The sequence below is a fragment of the Python bivittatus genome, unplaced genomic scaffold, assembly GCF_059951505.1.
Source record: "Python bivittatus isolate LINGU-HERP-01145 unplaced genomic scaffold, Pbiv_v1 ctg000080_np1212, whole genome shotgun sequence".
Lineage (NCBI taxonomy): Eukaryota > Metazoa > Chordata > Lepidosauria > Squamata > Pythonidae > Python > Python bivittatus.
The window spans coordinates 53,124,143-53,138,789 of record NW_028277035.1 but is presented as its reverse complement, the minus strand read 5'-3'; the positions used below and the strand labels follow the sequence as shown (position 1 = coordinate 53,138,789).

The 14,647-nt window shown below is 36.9% G+C and overlaps 1 protein-coding gene across 2 annotated transcripts in view; it reads right to left on the bottom strand.

Moving 5' to 3' along the window:
- IARS1 (isoleucyl-tRNA synthetase 1) overlaps positions 1-14,647 on the bottom strand; it is a 90,918-nt gene that overhangs the window by 11,970 nt on the left and 64,301 nt on the right. For both annotated transcript variants that reach the window (XM_088134103.1, XM_088134104.1), the window contains exons 26-31: positions 13,142-13,316; positions 10,870-10,982; positions 9,183-9,278; positions 6,385-6,561; positions 4,407-4,518; positions 1,466-1,591 (exon numbers count right to left, since the gene is read on the bottom strand). In XM_088134103.1, the coding sequence (XP_087990229.1) occupies positions 1,466-1,591; positions 4,407-4,518; positions 6,385-6,561; positions 9,183-9,278; positions 10,870-10,982; positions 13,142-13,316 (799 nt within the window). The remainder of the gene's footprint in view (positions 1-1,465; positions 1,592-4,406; positions 4,519-6,384; positions 6,562-9,182; positions 9,279-10,869; positions 10,983-13,141; positions 13,317-14,647) is intronic.

Here is a 14,647-nt window from a genome sequence, read left to right as displayed (position 1 = left end):
TAAGATTAGTAAATATTCTGGTCCTACTTATTATAGTCAGGCAAGACCATATAAACAAATAAATTAAAATATTAGCTTCAATACAGGTTAAATGACTGAATTTTCAGCTTAACATGCTGAGAGGACCAGAGATGAACCTCACCAATGCTATCACTCATTGTTATATGGTGATAAGGGCAGGTTCAAATGTTTTGCTCTGTGAACAGTAAGCATATTGTTCATGTAAATTCCCTGTTCCTCACTTGAAATGTAACCACACTATGCAATTTTAAGCCAATAGCAAGCAATACAACTAAAGACAATTTGGGCAAAACACAAACAAGATTTTTGTGTAGTATATCTGTTTTTCTCCTGCAAACCAAGGATAGTAACATCAAGCTGATAAAATGAATTGTGGTTCCCCCCCCCCTTTCCCATTTGGCATGGCCATTCTTGTTTTAATTTGTTTACATTGTTGTTGTAAGCTGACACAAGTCGTAAAACTTCAAGAGAGTTTATTAACTGTCATGTTTCCTGTGCCCTACATTTATCTGCAGAAACCTAGATTGTGAGCAACAGACTGCTTTTTTTAAAAAAGTCAGATAATCCAAAATTGTTGGCAGCCAAAAAAAAAAACAAAACCCCTAGTCTTTGCCATGTTTATATAAGACAACGAGGCACTATTTTCAGTTTGCGCTTTGTCTGTCATCAAAGGCAATCTGATTTGCTATATCAGTGTTTCTCAACCTTGGCCACTTTAAGATGTGTGGACTTCAACTCCCAGAATTCCCCAGCCAGCCATGGCTGGCTGGGGAATTCTGGGAGTTGAAGTCCACACAACTTAAAGTGGCCAAGGTTGAGAAACTCTGTACTATATGATGATAGAGTTGCTGGGAAAAAGATTGATTTGAATAGAAAAAATAGTGCCAACATTAAATCAATGAAGAGGCTCAACACAAAATGTTTTTTGCCACCAGTACAAAATGAAATCTACCCAAGAGACAACACCAGAATGATAGCGGTAAACATGCATTCCGATGCTATCAAAATTTGAAATGCCCTCATAATGTATTTTTTTGCATTGATTGAACAGATAGATTCAATTTATGTAAAAAGTAAATTAAGACAAAAGAGTTCTGTTAGATTGACAGAGAGTATAGAAATGGAGGCAAATTAGGCTTTTCTGTTTAATCTTTCTTTTGTGGGGGAGGAAATTTATCTTAAATTCAAGGTCATTTTCTTTTTGGGTAGAAGCAGTAAATAGACAGATGGTACTCTAAAAGGCATTCTACCTGATATGCACCAAATTTATCGTGAAAACAACTAGCAGAATAGGTTTTTTAAAGCATATAACTCTATTTCAACAGTGTATATTTTTGTCAGAGACTTCGTAAAAAGCAAGTTGTGAAACAGACTTACTTGCAAGTTTTTTTAAAAAATATGTCACATTCTGGTAATGTATCTACCATTCTGAAACACCACTTACCTTGTTTTCCATTATAAACTGCTACTTTTGATTTTTCAAGACCAAAAATGCATGCAATAGTATTAACAAGTTTGGTGAAGTCTAATTTATTGTCTCCCTTCGGATTTTCCAGCAACACCATACCATCTAGAGAGAGAAGTATATATCAGTAATACTCATAATCTGATTTTGTTTTCTTCATTGGTTAACAATAGGTGTTTGTAGCAATGTAACTATTTAGCTCTATTTGGGCCCTTTGATTCCATCAAAGCATCTGATAAAATACTTCATAATATTCTGATTAATAAGCAGGTTAATGTGGGCAGGATGCCATGAGAATTAGGTGGCTGGCTTGAAACTTGTAGCCAAAGAATGCCCTTTAATAACTCCTCCCTGGATTGCAGGAGGTATTGAGAGGGGTTCCACAAGGTTTGGTCTTGGCCCTGCATTCTTTGACATATTTACTCATCACTTGGAGTAAATAGTAATCAAATTTGCAGAGGGCATAAATTGGGTGGGACAGTTAATATAAAGAAATAAAATTCAAAACAATTATAATATATTAGAGAAAAAAGCCAAACGCAAAGCTTTTCACTTAGGGAAAAGAAATCAAAGACACAGGAATCAATTCAGGAGTACTTCACTTGACAATAATGTTCATGAAAATGATCTTGGAATAGTAATTCATTACAGAGTATGAGTCAGCAGTGTGATCTGGCTTTAAAAAAATGGAATTATGATTTTAGAGTGCATCAACAGAAGTACAGTCCCTAAATTCCATTCCATTTAGTCATAATTCAAATTATGAATTATATAATATTGTGCCTAGTTTGGGATACCACATTTTTAAAAGGATTCAGACAAACTGGAATATGTCTGATGAGGGGACTAGAAAATAAGTCTTGTGTGGAGAGACTGAACAAATATTCAGCCTTGAATAGAGGACAGAGAGAAAATATGACAGTACTCATTGAATACACGAAATGAAGTCACCAAGAAGAAGAAGACCTATTTTCCATCATTCCAGAGTATAGGACACAGAATAACAGATTTATTATTACAGGAAACAAGATTCTGATTGGACTGCCCTTCACTGGATGTGATTAACAGAAGCTGGACAGTCATCTGTGGAGTCCTTGGTGCTCTTTGAGCTTGGTTGTTTGCTTGCAGACGTTTCATTAAATTACATCATCAGTGCTAGTGCTAGTCATCTGTCTAGTCATCTGTCATCTGATTCCTGTACTGAGCAAATTCCACCTAAAGGGCTCCTTCAACTCTATAATTCTATGAATTTGGCACTTCAGAAAATAGCTCAGTTTGACTTGGCTGAGCACACTGGCACAAACTCATAAGACTCAGGACTGAAATTTCCTTATCTCTCCATAACCAGCAAGGAAAATCCATAAACAGCTGTACCCTTATTACAACTTAACAGACCAGAATGAAATTATGTATCTCTTACAAGCTTCAACTCATTCTAAGCTTCAAAATTTCTCACGTAGTTCCTACAGTTTCTGGAAACTATCTTTGGTCTGGTACCCCTCCTTCCAGTGTTATGTGCCAATCATGAGTATTATCCCAGCAGGTTTCACTCATGCCTATCAAATCACAATTGAATTGGGATTTCTAGTTCTTCCAATTTATTTTCCATACTTTACAAGGAACACAGAGCATAGAGGAACCTATTGGTAAAGAGCCTTTTAAATTACTGAAGGCTAGGCGCAAAAGAGTTGGGAGTAAGCTTCCTGTAAAGTTGGATTTAAAAATAAAGATATGTGACTCCCGGCTTGTTTTTAGACAGAATTAAATGTCATTAGCTAGCAAAGGACTCAGCAGCTTTCTCCCAAAGAACGAACTGATGATTCCTAATATACTATTCCCTGAGATTAAAAGGAAGACTTTTTAGTAACTCCACTCAACCCACATTCTCTTCCTCATTCTGGTATTTTACAGAGAAATGAAAATTCCTGTCTTGCCATTCTCCACCCCTTGGAGGCACTGAATAACTTGTGATATCTCAGTTTCAGATCAGACTGACTCATACGATCTCGTTTCACCATACAGAATCAAATAATATGTTAAAAGCAATCCAATTCAACTCTGGATTTGAGTGAATATGATGCATACTTCTATCAAGTCTACTGTATTTATATCCGAAATATTTACTCAGTACTAACCAAAGGTCACAATTCTTTCTTCTTATTCTGAATCAGTTAAGCAGCTACTTCTTAATTATATCAATCAAAAATAAAAAGTAATCTTCCTTTTTAAAATTTTATAGTAAGTAACCAGCCACAATGACCCAAATAATTCAAATTTTAAATATGTTCCTAAGCCTTAAAAAAAAAAAAAAGTTCAAATACTTCAAATGTAGATTAGGATCCAAAGATCTGTAAACCTTATTTCAAGGAACCAAAGAGTAGTGCCAAGTCAGTGTCAGGTCTAAAGTAAACCATATTAGGTGCAATATGGCTAATTCCTGAAAATATGGAATTGAGAATGATGTAATTTTCATTGCCATCTGTCACACAAACTCGTTACATATTTCTCCCACAGGCCCTCAGATAATGCTGTTTGATGTCTGGTTACTTTTTGAACATATCCACATAGTTTTCTTACTAATAGCATAGAAATGGTTTGCCACTGCCTTCTTTCAGGAAGTTTTGTTGAGTTCCCCATTTAGTGTAGAGCCCTGGGATTTCCTAATGATCTCCCATGCAAATCCTAACTAAGTCTGATCCTTCTTAGTTTTTCAAGATCCTCCAAAACCAACTTGGTACGGCAAAGACCGTATACTATATTTTCCACAGTCATGTTCAACTACTAGCTGCATCCATTTCAGTTAGTAATTTTACAAGTAGTGCAAACGGTTCTAGCTACACCAACACAGTCTCAACATGTTTTGCAGCAGTGGTTAGAAGGAGAGGATGGCAAATCAAAAGGTAATTTAATACAGACGTACCTTGCTCTTTACCATTAATGCAGATGTTCAGAGTGACATAAGCACATGCTGGCTCAGTACAATGATGTACAGCTCCTTTGGCTATTGTAATTTCCAGTTCTGATCCCTTCAACTAAACAAACAGCAGTTACATCTTCTAAATTATTCTTCTAAGACAAGACATATCCACTCTTTCCTCTCCAAAGCTATTACAATTTGGAAATACAGGAACCACAGTGGCAGTAGCTGAGTATTAACATCTTATAAAAATAACTGGGCAGAGTATTTACTAGAGCTAATATCTAGCATATTAAAAACACATCCTTTGCACCTTCTAAACCAGTAAATGAACTAGAAACGTTCATTTCCTTAAGGATTTTTTTCTGTCTTCTGAGCTTTTAATCAGTCTTAAGTTTCCACTCTCTTCTCTCTCCAGTGGAATTTTATCATACCTTCTCCTTTATACAGATAGTCCTCGGTTAACGACCACAACTGAGACAGGAATTTTGGTTGCTAATCAATGTAGTTGTAAAGTGAGACATCACATGACCCCATCGCTTAGTGACCACAATCCCATCTCTCCCCGTTGTGGTCGTTAACTGAGAATCATGGGTCACTGAGTACCTACCCCAAGCCAACCCATTCCAGGCTTGGTCTCTCCAAGCCCCGAGCCAACTCCCCTGACCTGCCTATCTCCCCCCCAATGCCCTTTTGGCCACCCTGCACCCTACTTGCAGGGTAGCAAGCCTCAGCAAGTGGCAGCATTTGCTCACACCCCACCATTCATTCACTCCCCTCAAGTGGCAGCGTTTGCTGAATTCCATTGAGGGAAGAGATTCTATTGTTTCATCCCATTTGGGAAGAAATGTTTTAAAAAGGCAATGCTACTGAAGTGGAAGGCTCAGGGAGCCATGTGTTCGCCAGAGAAGCTGAGTCTGAAAAGAAGACAGCAAATGGAGCCAGGCACTTCTGCTTCAGCCGCAGCAGCTGGGCGCAAAAGGAGAAAGGTTGGTGCGGAGAACTGGGAGAGAAGGCAGCAGGGGAGCAAATGAGTGGTGAGGCACGAGCAAATGCTGCCGCTTGGGGGCAGCGAATGAATGCTGCCACTTGCTGAGGCTTGCCACAAGGCAGGGTGCAGGGTGGCCAAAAGGGCATAGATGGGGGGAAGATAGGTGGCTGGGGGGAGTTGCAGCGCCCCTGCGTTCTTAAGTGCAGGCGGACTGCCAAGCCCCCAAATTTTGATCACATGACCACAGGGGAGCTGCAATGGCTGTAACTTCAGGCATTGGTCGTAAGTCCATTTTTTCAGCACCGTCGTAATTTCGAACAGTCGCTGAACAAATGGTTGTTAACCGAGGACTACCTGTACACAGTTTCAGGCTGAATGCACTAAATTCAAATTAACTGACATCTATACATAAAGGCCTATTAATGACAGCTTTAGAAATGGTTGTCAAATCCTGTTTTAAAAGTCAGCCTACCGCTTGATAGACTCATTTCAAAAGTGGGCAAACTGTTTAAAACCACTGGGGAGAAAGAAACCATTACTGAATTATTTATCTTTTGATGGTTTTATAATGTATCTTCTAACAATTGTTTAGATTGTTATGAACCTAATCTTGTCATAAGAATGACTGTATTTGTAACTCTGCAATTCTAATGCATACAGTCTGGCTGGTAACACCAAATCTACAAAAATGAAGACATTCAGAACAGCCTGAATTCATATCGTATAAGACCAGCATGTCAAGGTGTAAAACTAAAATTCACATGGGAATATACCTGATTTAACATACAATTATTCTAAATATTACTAGCTATTGTAGCTGAATATCTCATGATCTTTTAAAACGGGTTTCTACAACTGTAGCATGTAACTTAATTTTTATTAAGTTGAATCTAAAGTTTGTTATACAATATGAGCACAGTCTAGTCCAACAAACCTTATTTAGGTTATTGGCAAGGTGAATATTCTGCAGAAGTTTATATCTGTACGCACCTGGGTTTTTTCTGGAATAAGTACTTCTTCTGAGGGAGGTACTGGATACGGCTTCAACGTAGCTTTTATTGTGGCAAAAATAAAATCTGCATGCTCCTTAATAACGGTATCAAGATAATCGCCTTCTGGCGATGCCCGATAATATACTGTAACCTCATCTGTAGGAACGAGGTTACGCTGAAATAAAATCGGCAACACTGGTGAGTATCAGATATTACCTTACAGTTAATTTTTGTAACAAATTCTCTGTCACTATTAACAGAAAAAAATAATGTATTAAAAGTACCCCAACGAAGCTGTGCCTATCTGTGTGATTTACGAAGCAAAATATCTAAATGCATAAATTGCCACAAGTTTTCTTTCTAATCAGGCCTCCCCATTCACATAACACACTCACCCTTCGCTAGTTAAAAATAAATGTTTTGCCATGTACCATTGACCTTCACAGGAAAAACCATTTAATGAAATGAAATGAAATGAAATGGTTGATAAATAAATTTCACATTCAAGTATTAACAAAACTAATGAAACTTATTTGGGTGTGTTGTATTTACTTTGTGTGTAGAGGTTACTCTTATTTATAGAGGTTGTCATCTTAAAACAATGAGAGAAGTCACCTTCACGCACAATTACCTATGTCATGTTCAATTTTTCTCCTCTGTTCTATTCGCTCCTTTTATCGCCATCTGTTCATGATGCGCTCCCACCCCACCAAGCACAAAGATATTTCCCTTCAACACATTCCTTTGATATTTGAAGTATTGACTTCTTCTCTCCCTTCATAGCCATGCTGTTGTTACAATCCACCTAATGGTTTGATTTCTTCCAGCATTACAGCTGATTTAGCAATAGTTATATATGTTTTTACAAGGGAACAAGCAAAATGTAGGGTTATTATCATAGAAGACAATTAGCAAGCTGTGGGTTTCTGAAGTTTAAGGAAGTATTCGCTGCTTAATGTTCCTTCAACTTTTACTTTACCAGTGATCTTCCCAGTTAATTTCAAGGTGGCTGGCTTGATCATAAGCAACATTAATCAGCATAGCAGGATACCTGGACCAAACTATTCTAGGTAATATTCTTCTAAACCAATCTTTTCAATCTTTAACATGATTTACATTTCACTTTTTGATTCAGACACAAGTAATATCAAGCATAGTTGTACCCAGTACCTTCAACTGTGAACAGCATTTATGCATTTAAGCAGACACTCATGCCATGACACAGAAGGGATCAGGCCTTTGTTTCAGTGCTTACAGCAAAGAAATTCAACTCAATCTATAGTATTTGTGGCAGATAGTACCTTATTTATATTTTGTCATTCAAATTCAGTTATTTTTTTAATTAGCTTTGGGAATCTCAAAAATCCCAAACATTAACTAATTACTTAGACAGTTTATGTTTTACACATTAACACTCATTAATACTTTTGGTCCAAGTAACTCCATAAGTGTTACCAAATTTACTTAAGAACAGTTGCTGCATGCAGGATTACAATTAAAATCAGGGTAGGCAACCTTTAGTCCTCAATGGCCAATGGTTTAGGATGCTGGGAGTTCTAGCTCAACAACATCTGGTGGTCCTCAAATTTACTATTATTTGCTGCATTTTTATAAAATTTCACTCCTGATTTAAAAGTCTAAGGCTAAGGTTTTAAAAGGCCAAGATTAGTATAAATCAATCTATGTATGCAAATAGCTTTGATATGTATCTTAAACAATTAGTGCCAAATAAATGTTCAGGAAACGATTTAGGAAAGGGAGACTTATTTATTATTTCAATTTATATGACCACTCATCTTACGTTCATGACTCTGGGTAGTTAACAGGGTTAAAAATATACAAGCAGAAAAAAGCAGAAATTAAAACAACACACATAAAACAGCAGCTGGGGTAAAAACAGACCCATCAATCACAATTAACATAGCCCATGGACTGGCTCAGCCCAACTTCTTGACCCACAAGCCTGATGTCAGAACTGAGGCTTTAAGGCTTTTCGAAAGGCCAACAGGGTCGGGACAAGTCTGCTCTCCAGGGGGATGATGTTCCAAAGGGCAAAAGAGAAAGAAAGCAATAAAAATAACAATTTATTCCAGAATGCCCAAGCTTTGGGTATTTTTTTGGATTACATACAGTGTTTTCATATCAGTATAACTTCCAAAGCCCAGGAAGTAACAGTGGCATTTATGTGCATTGATCAGCCCTCGCTAAGAGTATTGTCCAATTCTGAGCAACCTTACTCAGAGGAGGATTCAGAGGAACTGGATAAGTTCAGAAAAGAGCAATCAGAAACTAAGTCTTTTGAAGAAACACTGAAGTAAGTGGGAATATTAAAACTGGAGAAAACTAAGGGAGAATATGATAGTATTTTTCAAGGACCTGAAACAAAGTCATACAGGGACATGATCTAGACCTGTTCTCTGTGATCTCAGAATGTTGAATAAAGAATAATGAATTTAAGCTATGGGAAGATAGAATCTGGTTGAATGTTAGAAAGACTTCCAAGAAGTAAGAGCAATTTGGCAATGGAACCAATTACCCAGAGAAGAAGGTGGTGGGATCCTCTTCACTGGATGTATTCAAGTGGAGGCTAGACAGAGATGTTTTAATTTGGATCCCTGCACAAAGCAGGAGGTGGAGTTCCATAGCCCAAATGTCCCCTCTAAGATATAAATTTGGAGGGGGGGGGGCAGTTTAGTCATAAAGTATATTGCTTCACTAACAATGAAAACAATATGACTCCACAGACAATTTTTTAGGAGAAGTTTCTTTATCTGCTATACTCCCCAGTATATTCACCTTTTTTCGAAGTTTTTGGATGCGATTTATTACTTCACGTGCAACACCTTCATCAACCATAGACTGATCAGGAGTAACATCTAGGAGAACTAAAACCTGGTGATAAATAAAGCAAAAAAATGAACAAAACTCAACATTTATATCTAAGTTACTATTATTGAAAGGATGTAGTTTTAATAAATTATAGCTAATTTAGTAAATTATAGCTAGTTATTCATTACAGGTAGTCCTTGCTATCCGATCATAATAGGGACCAGAATTTAGGCCGCTAAGTGATTTGGTCATTAAGTGAATCAGAGTTGATTTTGACTTTTTTATGACAGTTGTTAAGTGAATCACTGCAGTCGTTAAGTGAATCACATGGTCGTTAAACAAATCCAGCTTCCCCAATGGACTTTTTTGCCGGAATTCATTTAACGACCACATAATTCACCTAACAACTGTGGTGATTCACTTAATGACCATTATTAAAAGGTCGCAAATCACAATCACGTGACCACAGGGGTCATAAAGCACTTTCCCCAAGGCCATCATAACTCTAGACCATCGTTAAACAAACAGTCATTAAGCGAGGTCTACCTGTATTCACTCTTCATTGCTCTTTAAAAGGGTTACATCTCCAGCAAAATCAGACTCTCCTCTAGATTACTTCTGGAAAATGCCTGGACTAATATGGTCCCAAGGAAAAATGGCTAGTTTTGCACATACCTAATTAGATCCATGTTCAGTACTTTGTAGTATCTTTGAAAATGTTTCTAAAATTTCAAAGACTCCTTCTCTTTTTGGGTTAAAATATAGCTACCAGGTTTGGGCTAGTTAAAAGAATCATGTTATGACAGTGTTTCATCAATTTTGTTGCTGGACCCAGTTCAAAATTATGGTACTAAAGAGCAAAGTATCTAAAAAATTTTCTACTTACATTTTGGAGTGAGATCCCCAACATGTAATCAAAGGCAAAGCCCCAAAAATGTGCCCCTCCCTGACCAAAAGGCATGCTATGATATTGGTTAACATGTTTATTTCTGAACCTATTTCTTGCTACATTTTATTCTCTATTTGTTTCTCTGTGTCTCCCCTTCTCTTTAGTACTTGCCCTAGAAAGTCTCTTTAGCAAGTGAATAACTATTTGTATTTTTAATTTCATTGTTTTGACACTGTAGTAGCACCCATTTTTCTCCAAAGGAGCAGCAGAAATAAGTGCATGCTACACAGATGTCTCTTTTCACTATGATGTGGACAGTAAGACTAATAAAAACTGTAGAGACTACATGCCTTGTAGTTCTGGAGCAGGACACTTATCTGGGCAGACTGCCTCTTAGACAAAAAGAACTTCCACAACTTCCCCCATCATACTATTGATACCAAAAAAAAGTATGATACAACATTTTTCTTAGTTTTAGTCATTTTCCAGTACTACCCTTCCTCTCTACCTTAGAACTACATGGGATGAGCCTCATTTTTGTATTCCTGCAACTGCTATTAAAAGAACAATATAATCAAGAATCCATACAATGTGATAGGGAATTTGCCTGCTCCAAGTCCAACATATAACCAGTGCAGGTTTTCTTGCTGTTATCTTAAGTCAACTATTCCAAAATGGATTTCACACTACAACTTAAGAGACAATTTGCAAGAACTGGTGTTAACAAAATGAGTGTGTGAATTCACCACCTTTTATAATCAATACCTGAGAATCAGAATGTGCTTCAAACTGGGCATATCCTCCTCCAGTCTGGTCAAAGGTATACATCAAACGGAGATCTTCCTCATGCAGTTCATGCCCTTCTACAACAATTGTGCCTAATTCATTTAAACAAGAAAATTCTGTTTTGGTATGTTTGGGTATCTTGAATTGTTCTCTCTTTCATTTGAAAGATAAACATACATGTCAATATGTCTCTCTGACTTTGTGTTTATCCCTCTAATAAATTTTTCACCTTTTTTCACCCAAACACTTTGTTTTAATCAGCATTAGACAGACCTCATTCAGACTACTGGAAAATCAATTACATTAATTTCAAAATCCAGAGCATTAGGTTTATGTTTGTGTTTAAGCTTACATTTATGAGGCAAATTATTCTTAAATTCTTTTTAACAATGCCTGCTTAACTTAGCATGCCTTTGCACTCCTATGTTTGGACATTTCTATTTTGTGCATTTCTCCTTTTAGAATTTTGTTTGTTGAAAGTACTAACAATTTGCAGGCTCTCTCCATTCATTTTTTAAAATTAAGAACCTTAACCACTTCTGTTTTAGCAGTTGGGGATAGCAAATTTACACATATACATATATTTTTGCTGAGATCCTGAAACTTGGACAGACTTGCTTGGAGAGCCTTAGACCCACGAAATGGATCCTATGGTTTTCAGTACCCTGGATGCTACTGTATACATTTGCATAGCTTCTCGAGCCTGATGCTTTGTTGTTGTTGTTTAGTCGTGTCCGACTCTTCGTGACCCCATGAACCATATTGCGCCAGGCCTTCCTGTCCTTCACTGCCTCCCTGAGTTTGCTCAGTTTCATGCTCATTGCTTCAGTGATGCTATCTAACCATCTCATCCTCTGCCGTCCTCTTCTCCTTTTGCCTTCAATCTTTCCCAGCATCAGGGTCTTCTCCAAAGAGATCTCTCTTCGCATTAGGTGGCCAAAATATCTGAGCTTGAGCTTCATTATCGACCCTTCCAATGAGCAATCAGGGTTGATTTCCTTTAAGATTGACTGGTTTGACCTCCTAGCAGTCCAGGGGACTCTCAAGAGTCTTCTCCAGCACCACAGTTCAAAGGCATCAATTCTTCGGCGCTCGGCCTTTTTTATGGTCCAGCTCTCACAGCCATACATTACTACTGGAAAAACCATAGCTTTGACTATGCGGATCTTTGTCGGCAAGGTGACGTCTCTGCTTTTTAATATGCTATCTAGGCTTGCCATAGCTTTCCTCCCAAGGAGCAAGCGTCCTTTACACTTTACAATAATGATGCTTTACGTAAGACAATTCCTGTTCTATTCATAAAGTATGTTTTATAGGGAAAGAGAAAGGCCAACAGTGCTTGTGACAGTAGGCTTGCTCCAAAATGGTCTTGAGCTTGGATGGTGATCCCCAAAATCCAGAGACACAAGAGAGGATCTTGGCTCTGTCATGCTATCTTTGAGGATGGTGATATTTGACTTGATATATGGCAAAATTAAAAATTAGAATTCACTGTATTGATCCCAAGGCAAGACCAGAGAAGCTATAATGTTTAATGATTATTTCTAGCACTTTAGTTTTACATTTAAAGCAAAGTATTCCAAGTTCTGAACTATTAAAGATTACTTTGCTTGGCAAGATTGATAGAAAGAGAAGAAAGAAAAGACACTGGATAAGGTGAATAGAGATAATGAGAATGAAAGAACTACACATTACTATAAGGGGCAGGATAAGAAGCACTTATCCATGCAGTTAAAAGGAGCTGAGCTTAATTAACTATATCAAATTGTGCATCATATAAAAAAAACAAAAAGTACTTTTACAAAAGTACAAAAAATATAAAAAACAAATTCGACTGCTGACAATTTAAATAATCCCTTGACATTTTCTGGTTTTCATTGATTAATTTAACTATTGCCCTCTTTGCAATTATTTTCCAATACATTTATAATCTATAAACATTTGGCATTTATTTATTTATGGGGTTTAGAGGCTGCCTGACTCCAGAATGACTTTGGCCAGTTTACAAACACTCTCCCTATAACATAAAACACAAACGAGAGGGGCTCCACAAGTGCCCCACTCCAAAGCCTGGGAGGCCAGCCAAGTTCTGACATAGAAAGAAATAGCTTTTAAATACCCCCAGTCTATTAGTAGGTTATAATATATTCAAGAAGCTAAATGGGTTGGTTTGCAATCCAAACATGAAAATTCTTCTGCTTCCAAATTCAGCCACATCACACTTTTATAACAATGCTGAATGGTTACCAACCTGTCTTCTGAAATACTTCCAACAGCTCACTTGGCAATTCTTTGATAGCAGCCATTACAGATTTAAAGGCACCTTTAAGTCGCTTCCCAAGCACCATGTGATCAGGTTCTGCTCTCAAATGGATTCCATACTTATCCTTATCAGTTGATAAAGTCACTTTGCGGACATTAAGTTCCTTCATATTTAAAATACATGCACACACACCCCAAGGAAATAAAAAGAACAAAGAACAATAAATTATTATGATTTGCCAATTGCAACAAATGTTAGAAAAGACACCAAAAGAGTATCAAACCGTTGTCTACTGCATAGATTTGTGTGCGTGTGTAACTCTAAGATTGTGTGATTATATTTAAGGAAGGAAAGAATGTCTCAATCTATTCAATATAAGAACGACTTTCACCATAATATTATCCAAACATTCTGATGTATTCCTACTCCCAAACTTCCAGTTCCATATAACTTCCGGAATCAACCTTAGCATATCCTATTCATCCCTCTGGGGTGAACTGAGTCTTCTATAGCTAAGATGTAATTAATTATATATAAAATATTTATTTATATACAATATTATAACATAACTTAATTCAGCCTAGTGAAACGGAGGTGATGCATACAATTACAAATGGAGCTGGTCTATTAAAATATACTGCATTTCCTATTTTGCATCCCAAAGCTGTTCTATCATAGTTCTGCTATAAATGTCGCTGCTCTTAGAAAGTCTAAGAGATCTGTCTGGACAAGCAAATATATAAACAATATTACAGAGAGTCTATTATTTTTATGAGCTTTAAGAATCTGATACACAAAGCCACACAAGGGCCAATCTGTCTGGCAGACTACATTCAAATTTCTAAAGCAGATAAAGGTTCCAATTGGTTTACTTTCCAAAGTAGAACATCAGTTTATAAGCAAAGATTTGGAACAATGCTTAGCTTAAACCACACAACATTTCAGCCGTTTTTTCCCATTTCATTTATTTCTTGGATAGGAGATTCCACATACTATTTTTTTTTTACTTCATTTACACTTTAATCAATTATGAAAGCAAAATTGGCCTTAGAATGAAAAGCATGTCAATGGACAACAAATAAATAGTTCATCTTATATTCCCATCAGACATATTCCAAAGGGATAAACATATTGTAGTTTAGATTCTCAAGGGAAACTCAGACTATCAATTGCAATTCTCCTTCAAGTTATATAACACCAAACTAAAAGTCCTTAAATGAAAGGGGTTAGAAAGAATATTAAAGAATCGTTTGAAAAATAAAACTCAGCAACACATTTAGCTAATGTATCCCTTTAAATCTCTGCAGAACTTCTGAAAAATATATTGTAGTATTCTGAAACAGAAAATGCTCATGATCTGCATTTATACACCCTAGGGCCATGCATGCTTCAAAAATGATTCGGAAAAAGAGCCTGAGACATTGCATAAGCACAGTACATCCCTTCTCTTCATTAAGGCAGCCTCTGTTTTTTCAGTTTTCTATGTGAGCCAGA